At 38.7% G+C, this 22,061-nt stretch overlaps 1 protein-coding gene across 10 annotated transcripts in view; it reads left to right on the top strand.

Annotated features, from left to right (window-relative positions):
• Positions 1–22,061, top strand: part of RAB27A (RAB27A, member RAS oncogene family) — an 85,613-nt gene that overhangs the window by 50,877 nt on the left and 12,675 nt on the right. For 9 of the 10 annotated variants that reach the window (XM_043921152.1, XM_043921154.1, XM_043921159.1 and 6 more), the window contains 4 exons: positions 7,264–7,438; positions 12,487–12,572; positions 15,329–15,432; positions 21,014–21,137. In XM_043921152.1, the coding sequence (XP_043777087.1) occupies positions 7,286–7,438; positions 12,487–12,572; positions 15,329–15,432; positions 21,014–21,137 (467 nt within the window). In that variant the 5' untranslated portion in view covers positions 7,264–7,285. Of the gene's footprint in view, positions 1–5,473; positions 5,588–7,263; positions 7,439–12,486; positions 12,573–15,328; positions 15,433–21,013; positions 21,138–22,061 lie in introns of those variants that run through there. The other variant, XM_043921157.1, reaches the window with a different exon arrangement.

The raw sequence follows: 22,061 nt of genomic DNA, 5'->3' as shown, positions 1-22,061 counted from the left end.
AGAGTGAGGGTGGAGAGCACTTTGAAAAAATATTTGTGTAAGGAGGAAAGAAAGAAGTGAGCTGGATAAGAAAGTCTTTTTTTTTTTTTGCCTATCCAAAATTGAGGGCATTCTTGACTTTTATTAATAAAAGACATTTCCTTGAGGTTTAGATGCTACTTCCTCCAGGAGGCATTGTGTTTAAAGAAGTGACCTTATGTTCAAATGGTCTCCATAGAGTCTTATTTTGTGTCTTTTTTTACTTTAGGGATTAAGTTATTTTTTTAGGTTTCTAGGAAGGAAGATTGCCTGGGTATTAACCCTTCAGAACTAGACTGCTAGGTTATGATGCTAATAGCAGTTATTGTGTGCCAAGCACTATTCCAAACTTTATATGTATACACTAACTCAATCCTCACAACAGACGTTTGAGATAGATGTACTATTGTGCTTCACCAAATCTAAATGTGTTGATGCTGTATCTTGATTTTGCTAGAAGATGCTATTGAAAGGTTTTCACACAACTGTATTTCTAGTGCCATTTTATTTACTAACAGTTGCAAGTTGTCATAGGTTGTAAAACTGTGAAATATAAGATACACCCTACTTATAAGAAAGTTAAAATAACAAAGCATACACATAATAGTATTAATAAAATAGGATATCATTCCCATTTTTAAAATGGAGACCCTAAAAGACGTTAAGTTTTCTAAAGTGACATGACTGAACTCACATGTGGGTGATTCAGTTCTAGAGTCCATGCTCTTAACCTCCGCTTCTTTCTGTTTCTCAACAATACATTGGAATTGAGCCCAGGTTGACATGTGATAGACTTCCCAAAACTCACTTACTCATCCTTTCATTGTGGCATTCATGATAGAAAGACACTGAGATTTTTCCGAGGGAGGAAGTATGTATGATGTGTATCTTTAGGGCTGTGATGAGGGTTTTGCCCTAATGCATGCAAATTGCTTGACATGTGGGCATCTGACATATTTTTAGTAAGAGCAATGCAATTGGGAGGGCTTGATGAACTGGCTTCCCAAGGATCAGTAGGTTGGAGTACTTGCTGGAAATTGTGTGCACGACATGTTGTTTGGGTGCCCCAGATTTTGCATTGTGTATTTTATTCTGTTCCCCTTTGTGCTCTAAAATGCCAACATAAAAAGAGATGGGAATACTAGACCACCTGACCTGCCTCTTGAGAAACCTGTATGCAGGTCAGGAAGCAACAGTTAGAACTGAACATGGAACAACAGACTGGTTCCAAATAGGAAAAGGAGTACGTCAAGGCTGTATATTGTCACCCTGCTTATTTAACTTATATGCAGAGTACATCATGAGAAACACTGGGCTGGAGGAAGCACAAGCTGGAATCAAGATTGCCGGGAGAAATATCAATAACCTCAGATATGCAGATGACACCACCCTTATGGCAGAAAGTGAAGAAGAACTAAAGAGCCTCTTGATGAAAGTGAAAGAGGAGAGTGAAAAAGTTGGCTTAAAGCTCAACATTCAGAAAACTAAGATCATGGCATCTGGTTCGATCACCTCATGGCAAATAGACGGGAAACAGTGGAAACAGTGGCTGGCTTTATTTTTTTGGGCTCCAAAATCAGTGCAGATGGTGATTGCAGCCATGAAATTAAAAGACGCTTACTCCTTAGAAGGAAAGTTATGACCAACCTAGACAGCATATTAAAAAGCAGAGATGTTACTTTGCCAACAAAAGTGTCTGTCTAGTCAAGGCTATGGTTTTTCCAGTAGTCATGTATGGATGTGAGAGTTGGACTATAAAGAAAGCTGAGTGCCAAAGAACTGATGCTTTTGATCTGTGGTGTTGGAGAAGACTCTTGAGAGTCCCTTGGACTGCAAGGAGATCCAACCAGTCCATCCTAAAGGAGATCAGTCCTGGGTGTTCATTGGAAGGACTGATGTTGACGCTGAAACTCCAATCCTTTGGCCACCTGATGTGAAGAGCTGACTCATTTGAAAAGACCCTGATGCTGAGAAAGATTGAGGGCAGGAGGAGAAGGGGACGACAGAGCATGAGATGGTTGGATGGCATCACCAACTCAGTGGGCATGAGTTTGGGTGGACTCCAGGAGTTGGTGATGGACAGGGAGGCCTGGTGTGCCACGGTTCATGGGGTTGCAAGGAGTCGGACACGACTGAGCGACTGAACTGATACTGAAAAATAATTCATTATTTCCGTAGTTGAGGAGTGGGATATTTTGTCTCCTGAAGAATAGGCTCCAGAGACACCATTCAGGACTTGAGTAACAAAAATAAGAAACAAAAATAATTTTTCATACGAAGATGTTTCTATGTGAAGACCTACCAGAATCTCAGACAAGAAACCTATCACCATGAATACCCTGCCAAAACTCTGAAAAAAATCTCTATTAACAATTTGAAGACCTGGCCTGTTCCCTGAAACCTTTTATTTCCTTACTGTTTAGAATTCTGGTCTCTGTTAACCCAAACTGGCCTGGTCATTGTGTCCAAGTTTGGACAAACTCTAAATAACCTCCCAATTTCCTGAATGTTCCACCCAACTGAAATTTATATTTCATTGTTGGATCACAGATCAATGTTTTGCTGCCAGATCCTTGAGATAAGTCAGAGAGTGAGTTCTCAACCCAAGAGGCAAGTGTCACTCATCATGCCTTTTCCTGTTGTTTATTGTTTTCTCCTTGGATAGTGTCCTTTCTCCCAACCAGTATACTGTACTCCAACATGGACAAACTGTTCAGTTGTAGGAAGATACTATACTGTGGTGGAGATACATTTTTGAGTTCAAGTTGTCTACAATTGAGGTGATTATAAATAAAATTTTAAGTTTATTGATTTGGCAATAAGTTTAAAATTTTAAACTTATTGATTAAGTTTAAAACACCAAACCATTGCTTTTGGTAGTTCTGATTATCATTTTACTTTTTTAGTCTTAAACTGAACATCTGATCAGTCAACTTGGACTTTTTTTTTTAAATGCTTATTTTTTGGCCGCACTGGGTCTTAGTTGCAACATGTGGGATCTTCAGTCTTTGTTGTGGCATGCAAAGTCTTAATTGTGACATGTGGGATCTAGTTCCCTGAAAGTGAAAGTGAAAGTTGCACAATTGTGTCTGACTCTTTATGACTTCATGGACTATACAGTCTGGAATTCTCCAGGCCAGAATACTGGAGTGGGTAGCCTTTCCCTTCTCCAGGGGATCTTCCCAAGCCAGGATCAAACCCAGGTTTTCTACATTGCAGGTGGATTCTTTACCGGCTGAGCCACAAGGGAAGCCCCGTGTTCCCTGACTAGGGATCAAATCCAGGACTCCTGCATAGGGAACACTGTGTCTTTGCCTTTGGACCACCAGGGAAGTCTCAACTTGGACTGTTTTGAACCAGTTTTTACCTTGAACTAGCTACAAGTGTTTTGATAAAATTAGAGCAACTGTGGCCCCGTTGCAGATAGATTTAATTGGTCACTGTTAACTTGATTCAGTAAAATTTATTCTGAACCAATCAAACCTCATATGAGTCAGTCAGAACCTGCTTGTCTAAGTGACAGCTTATTTGAGCTAGCTAAAACCAGCCTGAAGCCTATTTGAGCTCTTGAAACCAGACCTAAATGGTTAGACACATGTGGTTTTAGCCAAAGTGGCTTTAGATCAATCAGAAATGGTTTTGTAGATAGAATGTCTTTGAACTTAACTCTTTCATTCTCAACCAGAATGAACCATTGAGGTTCTTTTGAACAAGTATGAATTGGTTAGAATGGATTGGAGTGTTTTATGTAATTTAAACCTGATTTTAGGCTGGTCATAACTCTTTTGAAAATGACATATCTACTTAAAATTAATTGAAAATGGTTAGATTTAGCCAAAAAATAGGGTCATCTTTTCTGACTTAGTGAACTACTCCGAGCCAGTCAGCAATCTTTTGTGTCAGAAATGCATGTTTCAAGCTTCCCAGAGACTATTTCAGAAATTGCTCTAGGTCTTCAGAGCCCCATCTGATCTGTCCAGCGTGGGGAGATGAGCGTGAACCAGCATTTACTGACTACCCAGCATCTGCCAAGCATTGTGCTGGTCACTCCACAAAGAGTGTCTCATTCAATCCTTAGAACAATGGGGTGAAGTAGAGTACATTATCTTCTTTTTCATAGAATGGAAACCTGAAAATCCAAGGCTGCAAAACATCTGGGTAGCCAGTAGGTGGGGAGACATGGAATCAGTCTATCTCTGCTTGACTTCAGAAGTCACATGTTTCCTGTTAGGCTACCTTATATGATACCAAATCTGGCCACTTTAAAAAAAAATTTATTTATTTATTTATTTTGTTTTTGTCAGGTCTTAATCATGGTAAAGTAGGATCTTTCACAGCGGCACACAGATTCTCTAGTTGTGGCACATGGGCTCAGTAGCTCCATGGCATGTGGGATGTTAGTTTCCTGTTCAGTAATTGGATCCACATCCCCAGCATTGCAAGGTAGATTCTTAACCACTGAACCACCAAGGAAGTCCCCCGTACCTGGTCACTTGTAAGTCCAACATGCATTTGTAAAAATTTGAGTAATGGCCACAAAGCTTGGGGTAGAATAGACATTGGACTTAAAGTTAGGAGACATTTGTTCTAGACTGTGCAAATGAATTAAATTCTCTGGGTTCTGTTTTATTCTTTAGCAAACAACCCAGGAAATGGAAGGTCTGAACATTTATTTTCAGGTCAACAGGCAGATAATTATCTAAGGGTGCAGTCTCAAGAATATAAACTATGATTAATGTCAGCAGTGGCGTCTGTACCGTTAGTTGTGGTATTTTGTTTGTTAACACTTCTTTTATGATGGTTTGGTTTTGGACAGACTGTTATGTATTGCTGTTACCATGAATAGAAAACAAAACCCATGAAGACCATTTATAGACTTAGATGTGTAATTCTTCTCCCATGATAACTAAACACTTTAAATTTGGGGGCCCTAAAGATACGTTCATCTGTCTTTGAATTCCATTTAAGTACGTTTAGAGAGTTCTAGAAGAGTGTGCCATTGATGACAACATTTTCTCCTGTACTTAAAATGATACAAAAACATATTTATAGAAATGATCAACTTTTTTTCAAAATAAAAATAAACAGAAAACAAGGTAGCCACAGAAACGTCTTATATCCCTCTCCTTGCAGAATTTGGAGTTGCTTTCTGCTTACTCATTTATTTGGAGGGGAACCCCCCCCCCCTCAAATGGTTCAATGCTATCTGGACCTACTTTTCAATTCTTATCTCTTATTTATGAATAACTTGGAGCCAGTCAGATGCTGTGATGAGACTTGCTAGTCTTTATTTGGACCCAAGTGGTCATCTTCTGGAGAAGCGTTGTTATACCCCATCAGTACTGGCAAACCCGCACCTGTGAGTACAGAAGCTGTAAATGGAAAGCCGTCATCTGCACTGTGTCACTCTTTACTGTGTGCAAACAGAGTGCTGAGTGTTTGTAGAGGCTTTGCCCTTAGTGACGACCAGCCATGTCTGCGTGTGAGGTGGTAGCTCCACACTAAGGCACTCTGCAGAGGTTACTGCAGCAGCTCTTGGGAATCAGAATTCAGGATTTTTGAACATAAGGTGAGTCATCAAACTGAGGATGGGCTAGGGGAGGCAACCTTGAAAAGTCAGTGAATGTCCTAGCCTGAGCTTTTTTTATGTAGCTATAGGAATAATCCAATGGGAAGCATTGAGAATTGTGGTAAAGTTTCTGGATAGGAGCTGACTGGATGAAAAGGGGACAATGAGAGGGAAATCAGCAGAATTTTTTTTTTCTTTATTTTGGCTACACTGAGTCTTCATTGCAGCTCATGGGCTCTTCGTTGCCACATGTGGGCTTTCTCTAGTTGTGGCATGCAGGGGCTTCTCTAGTTGCAGCACATGGGCTTAGTTGCCTGGCAGCATGTGGGATTTTAGTTTCCCCACCAGGGATCAAACCTGTGTCCCCTGCATTGGAAGGTGATTCTTAACCACGGGGGAGGTCCCCCAAACCAGCAGAGTCTAATGCAGGACTTATGATGTGTATGTGGATAGGTAAATGTTTATATTGAATGGGCAGATAGCATTGTCAGTGATAACAGGATGATTGCTTTTCTGATTTTCAAGAGGATTTATTGGTATTAGAAATGGGAGGACAAAAAGAAGTAAGCTTTCTCTGAAGATAGACTATGTTTCCAGTCAGATTAATATTTTGAATAGTTTGAAGCTATTTAAAGGATTAAAAATAAATCTTGAAAAGTGCTGATTGTGAAAGATAAAAGGTAACCATAGTTAGGTCTTGCTGGAAAAGCAAGAATATTTCTTCTCAAAGGTAGACTTGTTTTGCCCAGTGCTGAAGAGCTGAATTGGTAGCATTTACTATAGACTATCAAGGCAAGTGTAGGTAAATGCGCCCTTCATGGTGGAACTCAGTTCTCAAGTGAACAGTGATATTCCAGAAAGATCTGGTTTAATATGTAGTAGGTGACAATAATAATATGTGCCGCCGCTAAGTTGCTTCAGTCGTGTCCGACTCTGTGCGACCCTACGGACAGCAGCCTATCAGGTTTCTCCATCCACAGGATTCTCCAGGCAAGAGTACTGGAGTGGGTTGCCATGTCCTTCTCCAATAATGTGAGGAAGCTGCAAACCAAGTTTTATTAGCATTATCTTTGAAGGAACTGTAATGACATGTGAAAATGCATAGGACAAATGAAATTGCCTAGATGTCCAAAAGAAAAGCCAAGGATATAGCACTAGGAGACTTTGAGAAAGGAGGTACAGTCGGAACCACTTGCACTCTAAGAATTATTATTATTCCTGTAAACATTCTCTTTGGAGAAGGAAATGGCAATTTACTCCAGTATTCTTGCCTGGGAAATCCCACGGACAGAGGAGCTTGGCAGACTATACAATCCATGGGGTCCAAAAAGAGTCAGACACAATTTAGCAACTAAACAACAACAAACATTCTCTTTCTTCCTTTGTTTTGTTAACTTTTGTTCTACATGATCTGGGTATAAGATAGTGACCATTATCTTCTTGATTTTCATTCTCAGTTGGAATTTTTGTGTTAAGCACAGCACAGTTCAGTAGCATCTTATCCAGCAAATGATTAAGTCCTTGGGACAGTGAATAATATCTAATCCTTTCTTCACAGAACCCTTAGGCATATAGGTGTTATGTAGAAGTACTTATTGAACTGGATACTAAAAGAAGGGGATTCTGATATTTTCTGATGAGTTTTTGGTAAATCTGAATTTGTTTGTATTTTTCAGGTGACACGCTGAGTTCTTCATTATGTCTGATGGAGACTATGATTACCTTATCAAGTTTTTAGCTCTGGGAGACTCGGGAGTAGGGAAGACCAGTGTGCTTTATCAGTACACAGATGGTAAATTTAACTCCAAATTCATCACAACAGTCGGCATTGATTTCAGGGAAAAGAGAGTGGTAAGTTCTGTATCCTTCCATATAAAAATATAATCTCTGAGTCAACCTTTGCCTGTTTGTTTTATTTACTTCATAGGAATTAGGAGGACAAAGGTTGGAATCTAAAATTAAAGGGTACATATGAAAGTGTATTATGTTCAGTCTGAGCAATGTAATTAAAGGCTGTAACTGAGGACGCTTCATATAAAACCAAGCAGGTAAAATAAAGTAAAAGTGAAGATTTGTAAAAAATTTCCTTGATACACTTCTGGCTGGTATCTTCCTTCTGAATTCTACAAAGTTATTTGTCTATCTTTATTATGAAGCTTGCAAACCACCCTGCTCATTTTAATGGCTTTTCTCTTAATTAAGGCCTCAGCAGTCCCATTCACTAGGTCGCGGACTCATTGACCCCACCCGGAGGGTGAGGTTGAAATACGGGTGGGAATGACTGTGCATGTGGGTCCTGGAGGTAACCAAGGGGACAGCAGGGCTCTGCAGGATAAGATGAGAGGTTCTTTTTAACAGTTGTATTTATTTTTTTTAAAGGACTGAAAGACAAGTTATTCTGGGGGTAGAGAGGAAGTCAGGAGATTGGTGTGTCCAGGAACTACATTTCTTACTAAAAAAGCAACCATTCCCATAAAGCAGGTCACCAAGTAGTCAGGAAGACTAAGGACAAAGACCCTTTGGTGGGGCATATTCTGCTTGGGAAATAAGCAGAGTTTCTGGCTTCAAGGACAGAAGAATTCATTCTTTCTGATCCACCCTAAGTCTTTTATTCCACTACCAGAAGCCTTTTCTTCTTCTACCACTTTTTTTTTTAAATTATTTTTAATTTAAGGTATAGTTGATATACAGTATTGTGTAAGTTTCAGGTGTACCATATAGTGGTTTACAATTTTTTTTTGTTTACAATTTTTAAAGGTTATATTCCATTTATAGTTATTATAAAATATTGGCTATATTCCCTGTGTTGTACAATATATCCTTGTAGCTTATTTTATACCTTTGTCTTTTTCATGATTGTTTTGGGATGCTTGCAATTTCAAATGAATTTTAGGGTCAGCTTATTAATTTCTACAAAGAAACTGGCTGAAATTCTGATAGGGATTGCACTGAATCTGTAGAACAATTTGGGGAGTACATGCATGCTCAGTTGTGTCAGACTCTTTGTGGCCCCATGGCCTGTATAGTCCACTAGTTTCCTCTGTTCATGGAATTTTCCAGGCAAGAATACTGGAGTGGGTTGCCATTTCCTACTCCAAGGGATCTTCCTGACCCAGGAATTGAACTCACATCTGCATTGGCAGGCAGATTCTTTACCACTGTGCCACCTAGGAAGCATTCATATCTTAGCAATATTAAGTCTTCTGCTTTGTGAACATGGACTTTTTTGCCATTTAGATCTTCTTTAATTTCTTTCAACAATATTTTGTAGCTTTCAGAATATATTTTATACTTTTAAAATTAAATTTATTCCTAAGTATCTTAATCTTTTTATGCTATTGTAAATTAAATGGTTTTCTTAATTTTATTTTTGAATTATTCTTTGCCAGTGTGTAGAAATACAATTAATTTTGTAAGTTGAGCTTGTATACGGGAACACTACTGAACTAGTTTATTGTTTCTAATATAACCCGCATGTGTGCCTGTGTAGGGGGTGTCTGTATCTGTTTATTCCTTAGTATTTCCAATATACAAGATCCTCCTATCTTCTGTTATACTTCTTCCTTTCCAAGTTGGATATGCTTTCTTTTTTTTTTTTGCCTAATTGCCCTGATGAGTGCCTCCAGTAAAATTTTGAGTAGAAATGTTGAAAGAGAACATCTTTGTCTTGTCTTTGATTTTAAGGAGAAAGCATTCAGTTATCGTAAATTATAATAGAAGTTGTGTGTTTTTCATAGATGGTGTTTTTCAGGTCCAGGTTGTTATCTTCTATTCCTAATTGTTGAGCATTTTTATTATGAAAGGTGTTGGATTTTTTCAGGTGCTTTTTCTGTATCTATTGAGATGATTGTGTGGTTTTAGTCCTTTATTATAGAACTGTTCTGTTCCATTACAAATCGATATTGATTGGTTTTTGTATGTTAACCCAACCTTGTTCTTATGATAAATTCCACTCAGTCATGGTGTATAATCCTTTTTCTATGTTGTTCAATTCTGTTTTCTAGTATTTTGGTATCTGTATTCGGAATGGATATTGGTCTATAGTTTTTTTTCCCCTCATAGTTTAGTTTTTGGTATCAGGATAATAATACCCTCATAGAATGAAGTGGGAAATATTTCCTTCTTTTCTGTATTTTGGAAGAGTTTGGGAAGGATTGATGTTAATTCTTCTCTAAACATTTGATAAGATTCACTAGTGAAGATATTTGGGCCTGGTCTTTTCTTTGTGGGAAGTTATTTTTATTATGAATTCAGTCTTCTTACTGGCTATATGTCTCTTTAGATTTTCTGCTTTTTCTTGAGTTAGTTTTAATTGTTTGTGTCTAGGAATTTCTCCATTTCTTCTAAGCTATCCAATTTTTGGGCATACAGTTGTTCATACTATTCCTTTATAACCTTTTTATATATTTAAAGTTGGTAGTGTTGTCCTTTCTTTCATTTCTGATTTTAAGAATTTGAATCTATTTTTATTCTTAGTTTAACTAAAGGTTTATCAATTTTCTTGAGCTTTTCAAAGAAAAGATAATTTATTTCCACTCTAATCTTTATTATTCTTGCCTTCTGTTTGCTTTGGATTTAGTTTACTTTTATTTTTCTAGTTTTTTAAGGTTGACATTTAAGTTATTGATTTGAGATCTTTCTTGTTTTTTAATATAGGTGTTTACTGCTATACATTTACCTCTGAGCACTATTTTAGCAGTGAAGCTACTTTTTGTATATTGTGCTTTTCATTCATCTAAAAATGCTTTCTAGTTTCCATTATGTTTCTTCTTTGACCCATTGGCTGTTTAAGATTATATTATTTAATTTCCACATAGTCATGAATTTCCCAAATTCCTTTCTGTAAATGATTTCTAATTTTCTTTAAAAACCACATTATGGTTAGAAAATATATTTTGTATGACTTTAGTCTCTTAAACTTGTCAAGGCTTGTTTGATGACCTAACATAAGGTCTGTCCTTGAGAATGTTTCATATGTGCTTGAGAAGAGTGTGTGTTTTGCAGTTGTTGGGTGAGGTCTTCTATGGATGTCTATATCATGTCTAGTTGACTTAGAATGTCCTGCAGCTCTTCTGTTTCCTTGTTCATCTGCTTGCTTGTTTTATCCATTATCAAAAGAATACTGAAGTTTCTAAATATTGTCAAATTGTTTATTTCTCTCTTTTTATCTGTATGTATTCTTAAAGGTAACCACATGGCCCTTTTATCATTATAAAATATCCTTTTTTGTCTCTTTTTGTCTTCAAGTCTATTTTGTCTCATATTAGTGTAACTCCGGCTATCTTTTTGGTTATTGTTTGCATGACATTGTATTTTTTTCATTCTTTTCCTAAAACCCTTTTTGTGTCTTTGAACCTAAAATATGTCTTTTGTAGAGAGCATATAGTTGGATCACATCTTTAAATCTATTCTGCTAACCCTTGCCTTTCACTTGGAATCTTCAATCCATTTACATTCAGTATAATTACTAACAAAGGAAGATTTATGCCTGCCATTTTGCTACTTATTTTCTATATGTCTTATCTTTTTTTTGTCCTGTTACTTCTTTGCACCCTTACACTACTAGAAAATTTTAAATTTAAATTCCCTTCTCACTTTTTATTTTTTGAATTGTTTTCTTAATAGTTCCCCTGAGGATTAAAATTGTCATCTTAATTTTTAACAGTCTAGTTTGGATTAATACCCACTTAATTTCAATGCCATACTCTGCTCTTATATGGCTCCATTTCCTGCCCATTACTTTTCATATTGCATCTTTATGTACTGTGTACCTATCAACACGAGTTTATAATTATTGCTTTATGAAATTGTGTTTTAGTCTGATGCAGGAAAGAGTTATGAAAAACCATTTATATTGTCTTGTATTGACCCATGTAGTTACCTTTACTGGTGCTCTTTATTTCTTTGTGTGACTTTGAATTCCTGCCTAGTGTCTTTTCATCTCAGCCTGAAGCTCTGTCTTTGTTATTTCTTGCAGGGCAGTTTTGCTAGCAGTGAATTTTATGTTTTTGTTTATCAGAAGATGTTTTAGTTTCCCTTTTAATTTGAAGGATAGCTTTGCTGGATATAGGGTTCTCGGTCTGTAGTCTTTTTCCTTTCTGTAATTTTTATTGTCCTACTGCCTGTTGGCCTCCATTTTTATTTATTTGTTTTTTAATGATGAATCAGCTCTTAGTCTTATTGAGATCCCTTATAGGTATTGAATCACTTTTCTCTTGCTGCTTTAAAAATTCTCTCTGTCTTGATTTTTGACAGTTTGGTAATATGTCTAGTCAGTATAAGAAAGTTTATCCTTCTTGAAGTTCATTGAGTTTCTTGAATATGCACATGAATAATTTTCATCAGATTTTGGAAGTTTTTGGCTATTATTTCCAGAAGTATTTTTTCTGCCTCTTTCTGTCTCTCCCTTCCCTCCTGCAAATAAAATATTACTTGTACATTCTTTAATATATTTATAAAGATATATAATGTGCTTACACATTATAATGAAGAGCCAACTCAATGGAAAAGACCCTGATTCTGTGAAAGATTGAGGGCAGGGGAGAAAGGGCAACAGAGAATGAGATGTTTGGATGGCATTATCAATTCAATGGACATGAGTTTGAGCAAACTCCAGGAGACAGTGAAGGACAGGGAACTCTGGCATGCTGCAGTCCATGGGGTTACAAAGAGTCAGACACAACTGAGCGACTGAACAACAAAAATGTGCTTATATCATTTAATACAAATTATTATGTTATATAGAGACAATTATTTGAAATAAAATACAAATAAGATTGTATTCCAGATGGAATTTTCTTTAGAAGTTTAGATACTTAGGGGAGTTGTACTGAATAGGTAAGTGAGAAGAGTTCACCAGTCTCAGAAGTTCTCTTTTCTTTTTCATTTTGCCATTTTAGGTGTACAGAGCCAATGGGCCAGATGGAGCTGTTGGCAGAGGTCAGAGAATCCACCTGCAGTTATGGGACACAGCTGGACAAGAGAGGTATGAAATCTTTGGTCATGTGCTCTTCGCTGGAACAAAGGGGAAAAACAACTGCACTCTTCACACCGTGACCTGAGCAGGAAAAGGCCAACTGATTCATTGATGTGCACCTGGATAAGCCATGCTGCCAAATTAGCAGGAAATTTATCAGCCTGAAATGATAATAGTGGCTTTATTTCATACAAGGTCAAAGGGAAAATGAATCCTTTTAAAAATGGATGCTTTTACTTATGGACTTCTTTCTTTTTCTCCCCCTTTTAAAAAACCTGTATACTTGTCTCCGTTTACTTCTGCTGCTTACTCAACCACAAAGAAAGCTAGAGTTGCATGCATTTTCCTTACCTGATTATTGGAACCTAGCATAAAAATCATGTTGAAATTAACTTATATGATCAGAAGTTGCTTGACAAAAATGTCACATGAAATCTTCATATAAAGTTACTTTCTTTGATTGAAATATAGTTGATTTACAGTGTTATGTTAATTTCTGCTGTACAGTAAAGTGATTCAGGTATACAAATATATACATTCTTTTTTATATTATTTTCTATTATGGTTTATCACAGGGCATTGAATATAGTTCCCTGCACACTATACAATAGGACCTTGTTGATTATCCATTCTGTGTATAATAGTTTGGATCTGCTAGGCCCAAACTCCCAATCCATCCCTCCCCCACCCGCCCCTCCCTTGGCTCCACAGGTCTGTTTAAAGTTGCTTTCAGTTAGCTGCAGCTCTGTTATCTCTCACAATTTCCTTGAAGGATTTGATTTGTTTGTTTAACTTTTTGTTATGGAAAACTCCAAGTATATACAGAAGTAGAGAGGCAAGCACAGTGAAATCAGGTACTGACTTCCCAGTTTCAACAAACATCAGGTTGTGGCCCATCTTACTTCATGTATATCCTTCACCTCTTCTCACTCCCCCCCTGCCCCACAGTTATTTTGAAGCAAATTCCAAATATCAAATTGTTTCTTTTGTAACTATTTGGTACATATCTCTGAAAGATGGGTACTTTTTTTGGTAAAAACATGGATTAGAATTATTTGAGAACACTTAAAATAGCTAATTAAAGGACATATTCTAAACCAATATTTTCTTCTCTGGAGCCTTTGCCTGTCAGTTGCAGAGTTTGCATAATGGCAAAATGAGAGAAAACCTGCAAGAGGGAGAGAGGCAGGGAGATGGCAGGATAAATCCTTAGTGCATGCATGCATGTGTGTGCTCAGTTGTGTCCAGCTCTTTGTGACTCCATGGGCTGTGGCCCACCAGGTTCCTCTGTCCAAGGAATTTTCCAGGCAAGGATATTGGAGCAGGTTGCCATTTCCTATGCCAGGGGATCTTTCCCACCCAGGGATCGAAGCTGTATCTTTTGCATCTTCTGCATTGGCAGGCAGATTCTTTACCACTAGGCCACTTGGGAAGCCCAAATCCTTGGTGGAGAGGGTACAAAGAAAGGGGAAATTGAGTCTGATTACCACTACCCTAAAGCCACTGGCCAGTGTGGCCTGTTCGGTGGGCCGAGTCCCATGCTGGTCGCGATAACCTGAGCTGGTACCGGCCGACCTTGGCTGCCCGAGGGCCGTTGCCAAAGCACCCAGAGCAGGTGACTCAAAGTCGAGAGGGAGAACGAGTGGTCTGGTTGCAAGATCCAGGAGCCATCGGGTCCTGCCACTCTCTTGCAGGGAACTCAAAACTGGCTGTGGGGAAGGCCACTAGGGTTGGGACAGCTGCCATCTGGGGCTTATTTCAATTTTGCCAATTGTTACTTTATAGAATGGAGAAGGCAATGGCACCCCACGCCAGTACTCTTGCCTGGAAAATCCCATGGACGGAGGAGCCTGGTAGGGTGCAGTCCATGGGGTTGCAAGGAGTCGGACAGGACTGAGCAACTTCACCTTCACTTTTCACTTTCATGCATTGGAGAAGGAAATGGCAACCCACTCCAGTGCTCTTGCCTGGAGAATCCCAGGGTCAGGGGAGCCTGGTGGGCTGCCGCCTATGGGGTTGCACAGAGTCGGACACAACTGACATGACTTAGCAGCAGCAAAACCAAAGAAATGGTTCTCAGGGATAAGGGATTTCTGTAGAGACTGAAATTAAAAGGTCATGCATGGAACACATTGTGATGTTAAATCAAGTCAGGCTTTCACAGGACAGGGAAGACACATACACAGCAAGCACCGTTGCTTTTGGCCTATTTAACTTTTAATTGTACGATAAATTCTTGGCTGAGACAAAGAGATCATGAGCTAGTTCTTGCCATCCCTGTCCAGAGGGCTGGTTTTTCAAATCACATGGCTTATTAATACATAAATTTCTACCGGTTAGATAAATAACTTATTATACACATTTGGAATATCTTCATCTAATTTGTTAAATTAAAAAAAATTGTTTTTATTTTTTTTTGTTTGTTTTTATTTTAAAAGAAAATTCCAATAACTGTTAGCATTTTAGAATGTCTGTATGTTTTCAAATATTTTTTCTTGTTCTAAATACCTATTTACTATATTTTTAATTTACTCAATGTCATTGATTATGTACATAATTTTACACTGTTGAAACTATCTATTATATAATAGCATAATTCAGTAAACCTTATGCAAATAAGATCTATGCATAGTGTGCATGTATAATGCGAAGTTAGTAGAAACAGTGGCATGTTGTTAAACATCTGACTTGTTATTGATGAACTGTTGTATGTTTCAAAGAGTAGGGCTGTGGTTTAGGTGACCAACCTGCTTTTATGTTCCCAGGTTTCGTAGCTTGACAACTGCCTTCTTCAGAGATGCTATGGGGTTTCTTCTGCTTTTTGATCTGACAAATGAGCAGAGTTTTCTCAACGTCAGAAACTGGATAAGTAAGTAGTATTGTCTCCCTGCCTGTTGCTTCCCACTCCCTGAAACAGAATCTCTCTTATATTCTACTTCTTTTGTAAGTTGTTTTGTGAGAGCTCCTAATGCTGTTTAAAATGCTATTTAAAGGAGCACAGCTCCTTAGGTCAGGAGCAAACATGACTGAAGTCCTCTGCTTCCCCTGGTCATGCTAACCTCCATTTGTTGAGTGCATTTTGCACTCTGGATTCATGGAGTGTTTTCTGTGTAATCTCTTCACCAGGCTTTTCCACAAAGGGGACTCTTACCCCCATTTTATAGATGAGGAGATAGAAGCCTAGAGAAGTGCTATCGAGTCTGATACCATCCCAGGGTTCAAAACATGTAGTACATTGACGCTTTTGAAAAATTAATGGATCCTAACCCTGTCTCAAGGTCTCTTCTGTATTTAAATGGCCAGAGCACTTGCCAGGAGGATCTTGTCATAGAAACCTCTAGAACTGCCTTGGCCAGAGTGGTCCCCAGCACAGTATACATAAACCTGCATTTTGGCTCTTTGGAGACAGCCTGATAGCTTACATGATTGGTTAGTAGTCATTTAGAATCCTGCTACTTGATGAAATGTACATTTTCCTCTGTTGGTTGTATTGGTGGAATCATAGAGAACCTACTGGGGAGGCCTGTGATGTTAAATTCCTAACAGCCAAATCTTTAGAATGAAAGCTTATTTACAAACCCCTACTGCATAACAATTTCTTATAGTTTCGGTGTTATGAAAGGGTAATGGGCTGTGATTTTTATAGTAGAAAGCCTTGTTTTTAAAAATGAGCCTTTAAATAAGTAATTGATGAATGCCTTGTGGATTTCAAAACATTTTCACATAGCTTGTATCCAGTTCCCATGTTCCCCCCATGAGGAGATCCAGGGAGGTGGTGTATCCTCATTTTAGGATAAAGATGGTTAGCCTTATGGAGTAATAGGCTTGCCCAAGGACATGGAGCTTTTGGCTTTTGATTCACTGGCCTTTTTGGGGATGGAGGGATTCAGTGGCTTTTTATGCTCTTTCTCAACTAAGTTAATCACTAAGAGTTGAAGAGCTATTTAATGCTTTAAATATAGGTTCCCCAGGTTAGTCATGCTTACTGGGCCTCACTTTGTTAAATGCCAGTCTGAGTCACACACCCTTTTGGCTGAATGGCAGTGACTATTTCTAATCTCTTATCCTCGTTCCTTGCTCATCATCCTCTACTTTGTGTCATCGGAACCAATTCTGGGGCTTTCTTAAGCATTTTCTAAGGATTGTTGTTAGAGATGGGCTCATAGAATCTTAGCACAGGAAGAGCATCAACCCACCTATTTTTCACTGGGAGAAACCGAAACTCTGGACAAGGTAAATCTCATCCATTTGGGCTTCATGGCTAGTTACGTGAAGAATAAAATCATGTGAAACTCTGTGTATTATTTTGTGTTTTCCTTATAGTGTAAAAGAATTCTTATTGCCCAGTTAGGCAAAGAAAACATACATACTGGAGATTTCACATCTTCAGTGTAAAGTATTCACTGTCAGAAGGATTCAATGTCAGAGGTAGTAATAACAAATCTTAATTAGGAATAAAAATTTGTTAATTATACATATTTTTTATTTTTCCTCTGCCATTTGTTTCTTCTTTTGGGGGTCAAATTAAATATATACATTATAAATTTAATGTATATTTTAATATTTAATGTATTTTGTATGTCTAATGTATTTAATATATATAAATTATATATCTATATACACACACAAGCATATATATGTGTGTACACATAAACCAATGGTGGATCGCAGAGCAGAGGCAGTATTGCATTGAGCAGGTAGCTGAGTCCTGGGTGCTGAAGGCCTGGGTGGAGTCCAGGTCTGCACCCTCCCTTTGCTTCTCCAGAAATGCACTGCGGTCCTTGCTCCCTTGAACCCAGCTCTCTCCTGTCCTCATGGGAAACAGGTAAGAGTCCCAAGCTGAGCCCTGCTGAGCTTAGGAGACTGAACAGAGAGCTGTGTCCTCTGGGCCTGAATTTGAAATCACGGAGGGATCGGATAGTGCTGTATCACTCACCTGTCTTTCTGGAGCTTGAGGATGGGCCAGCTGTGCCCACAGGCAGCGTGTTCTGTAGGGAACTCCAGAGTAGCCTATATTTCTAAACTGCTCTTCTGTAGCCTCACAGAAGTGGGACAGGAGCCCAGCAAGTATATTTTTAACATCTTTTTGCCTTTATATTTTTATTCCTATTATTCCCTCTGTCTGAAAAGTGCTCTCCATACTCACTCCCATTGTCTGAAAAATTTAGAGTTCAATTTACTCTTTAAAATCTGAGAAAATATGGCCCCCATGAAATTTTCTGTGATAACTTTGTTGAATTAAATTTTTTCTCTCCTTTTTTAAAAAAAATTTATTAAAATATAGTTTATTTACAATGTTGTATTAGCTTCAAGTGTACAGCAAAATGAATCAGTTATACATGTATCCGTTCTTTTTTCTTTTAAAGATTCCTTCTCCATAAAGGCCATTATAGAATATTGAGCCGAGTTCCCTGTGCTACACAGCAGGCTCTTATTATCTATTTTATATAGCCTATGCTGTGCTTAGTTGCTCAGTCATGTCCGACTCTTTGCAACCCCATGGACTGCAGCCCACCAGGCTCCTCTGTCCATGGGGGTTCTCCAGGAAAGAATACTGGGGTGGATTGCCATGCCCTCTTCCAGGGGATCTTCCCAACCCATGGATTGAACCCAGGTCTCCCACATTGCAGGCATATTCTTTACCATCTGAGCCAGTGGGGTGTGTATGTCAATTTTATTCCTCTCAATTGGAGTTAAGCCTATTATGTTTTGTACTACTTACACATGATCCTTATCACATACCATATCGAGTTGTAGTTATTTATGTATGTGCTTTCTTTTTTGGTGAGATATTTTAAAAGAATTCATAAATTTATTTTTTGTATAAGTAATTCACAACCTTTGTAAAAAAGTTAGGAAAAAAGAAAAATGATCAATTATCATACTTCCCAGACTCCTCAAAATAAATACTATTAAACATTGTTACTGGTAATACACAACATCTCTAAATGCTTTATTGTATTAACATAATGCTTTTCATGTGTGAGCATGCATCTAGATTCCCCCCAGAGAAATTGTTAAAACAGATTCCAGATCTCAAACCCAGCCTTCCTGCTTCAGTAGATTTGGGGTGGTACCTGAGAATTTGCATTTCTAGCAAGTTCCCAGGTGGTGGTTAGGCTGCTGGTCCATGAACCTTACCTGAAGATTCATTGAATTAACTCATTTAACCTTTACCTTACCCCTGTGAAGTAAATACTGTCATTGTCTTCATTTAAAGATGGGGAAACTGAGGCACAGAGTGGCCGTGTAACTTCCTCAAGGCCACACAGCTAGTAAATGGCATAGCCAGGATTCAGCCTCAAACACCTCCCGAGTTCATTTTCATAACCTTGACACTGAACAGACAAGGTGTTAACAGAGCACTGAGCCTCTCTGGAGACCAGAAAGGTTTCACAATGGAAGTAACTGAGAGGCAAGCTGTAAAGGAAGTAGGGGATGTCCCTGAAGGAAGGTTGTGTTTGGTTATTCAGGGTTTAGGGGCAGCACGCATAACAGCCTGGAGGATAGAAAGGATGTGGCTGTTGGAAACGGTACAGTTTGGTCTTGCCTGTATAGGGGGCAAAGGTCAGTGCCCTGAAATTCTGCACAAAGTATCAGGCCTCCGTTATTGCTCAGTAAATTCTAACTGACTTGACTTTCTCATGATAAGATATAATGAACATGACTTGATAATGAGGAACTAATGGTTAACCATGATAAAAAATAAATTAGGCCATACATTTTTGAGGATGTCTTATTGTGCAAGTTTGGGTTACTTTAATTTCACTGTGAGGCATGATGAGTATGAAATAAGACTTATTTTCCTTATTTGGGAGATTAAACTTTTTAGCTTAGTTGAAGTTCTCTTGCTTTAATTGCTGTTAATATGCCTACTAACAGATTTTCATGTGAAAAGAAATAGAAGCTATAGAGTGAGATTTGAAGTCTCCTGCTTCTTGGGTCTGGTGACAGAATCATTGACTATATATTCTGGGTTTTCTGTCTTCATTTGATCCTATATTTCATTTGTTTTAGATAAATTGATTCTGCCTCCAGTCCAGTTCAGTTCAGTCGGTCAGTTGTGTCTGACTCTTTGCGACCCCGTGAATCACAGCACGCCAGGCCTCCCTCTCCATCACCAACTCCCGGAGTTTACTCAAACTCATGTCCATCGAGTCAGTGATGCCATCCAGCCATCTCATGCTCTGTCGTCCCCTTCTCCTCCTACCCCCAATCCCTCCCAGCCTCAGGGTCTTTTCCAATGAGGCAACTCTTCACATGGGGTGGCCAAAGTATTGGAGTTTCACCTTCAGCATCAGTCCTTCCAATGAACACCCAGGACTGATCTCCTTTAGGATGGACTGGTTGGATCTCCTTGCAGTCCAAGGGACTCTCAAGAGTCTTCTCCAACACCACAGTTCAAAAGCATCAATTCTTCGGCGCTCAGCTTTCTTCACAGTCCAACTCTCACATCCATACATGACCACTGGAAAAACCATAGTCTTGACTAAACGGACCTTTGTTGGCAAAGTAACGTCTCTGCTTTTTAATATGCTGTCTAGGTTGGTCATAACTTTTCTTCTAAGGAGTAAGCGTCTTTTAATTTCATGGCTGCAATCACCATCTGCAGTGATTTTGGAGCCCAAAAAAATAAAGTCTGACACTGTTTCCACTGGTTCCCCATCTATTTGCCATGAAGTGATGGGACTGGATGCCATGATCTTAGTTTTCTGAATGTTGAGGTTTAAGCCAACATTTTCACTCTCCTCTTTCACTTTCATCAAGAGGCTCTTTAGTTCTTCTTTGCTTTCTGCCATAAGGGTGGTGTCATCTGCATATCTGAGGTTATTGATATTTCTCCTGGCAATCTTGATTCCATCTTGTGCTTCTTCCAGCCCAGTGTTTCTCATGATGTACTCTGCATGTAAGTTAAATACACAGGGTGATTCTGCCTTAGGATAATAGAAAAATGTGAAAAATATTTCAGATAGAAATAGGTTTACAGAAAGACAATTCATTTTTAAAATGTGACTACTGTGGAGAGAAAATATATGAAAAACAGAGCTTTAAGGTTAGTCATGAGCACTAGGAAATCCTCCAAGTGTTTTTTTTTTTTTTTCCCCCAAAGGATCTTCATAAAGAAGACAGCTACGTGGGGTGTGTGTATGTGTGTGTGTGTGTGTACGTGTACGTAAGTTTTGGAGGGATAACAAATTCTCCCATTCCTCTCCAATATAAATAAGCTGGAGTATGTGCATAAGGACAGCGTTAGTTTTACATCTCTGCCCCATCCATTTAGTTTTATAGCTTAGGGTATTGGTGTTTTGAAAGCATTATAGAGAATTATGTAGTTCCTTATATCTGTATATCCGTTTACAGATTTAAAGCAGTTTTGCATATATTCTCCACTGATCATAGACTTATATTACTTATCTATAACAAATTTTCTTATCTTCTTCTACTGATAGGCCAGCTACAAATGCATGCATATTGTGAAAACCCAGATATAGTGTTATGTGGAAATAAGAGTGATCTGGAAGACCAAAGAGTAGTAAAAGAGGAAGAAGCCAGAGGACTTGCAGAGAAATACGGGTGAGTATTTTTGGGGAGGAGTATACAGCACAAATTTCTGATGCAAGCATTTGCATGTGAATCGGTAACAAAAAGGGCAAGAGCAAAAAACTGAGAGGGATGTAGACCTTGGGGGAAGGTGTCAAACACCTCCTTTGCGTATTAGTATTACATGATTTGGGAACCATAGAAAAAGCCATTGGTGAGGGCCTTCATTCAGTGCTTCAGTACCATTTTCTCAGTCTCTTGGTGTTTGAAGAAAAGACAGCTTCAAGGGCAAACACCCTAACTGTGTAAGGCCTCCTTTCCAAGATGCAGGTACAAGATGCCCAGGATAAGGAAAGTCTGTATATTTATTCAGTGAGGAAAATCCAAAGCCCAGTCCATATTCTGCTTCGGCAAGTTCCAGGATATAAGAAGGCCTTATTGGCCTTGAAATACCTATGCTGGTGGAGGAGTGTGAAGATCTCCTTTGGTTTAAGCTGTGTTTTTCTTGTGGTGTGTGCTTAATCACTTCAGTCGTGTCTGACTTGAAGGCCCCATGGATTGTAGCCCTCCAGGCTTCTCTGTCTGTGGGATTCTCTGGGGCAAGGATACTGGATTGAGTGGCCATGCCCTCCTCCAGGGAATCTTCCTGACCCAGGGATTGAACCCGTGTCTCCTGTACTGCGGGAATTCTTTACCACTGAGCCACCAGGGAAGCCCCATTTTTGTGGTGGAGAGTCAGCTAAATACTGTCTTCCTCCTTGAGCTCACGGGATAGGATCATAGTAGCAGCAGCTTTAATGGACATGAAAGAAGGGGTCAGCCACTGCTCAATAAAGTACTACAAAGCAATTTGTGCTGTACTTTCTTCCTCCAATATAATGAGAATGCAAATGTGCATGTAATAATTACTCTTATTATTAGTGGGAGACAGCAAGTAGGGTAGAGAAGGAAGGCGAG

The sequence above is a fragment of the Cervus elaphus genome, chromosome 12, assembly GCF_910594005.1.
Source record: "Cervus elaphus chromosome 12, mCerEla1.1, whole genome shotgun sequence".
Classification (NCBI taxonomy): domain Eukaryota; kingdom Metazoa; phylum Chordata; class Mammalia; order Artiodactyla; family Cervidae; genus Cervus; species Cervus elaphus.
Note: the sequence above shows the minus strand (reverse complement) of the source record. Positions and strands in the feature narration are given on the sequence as shown.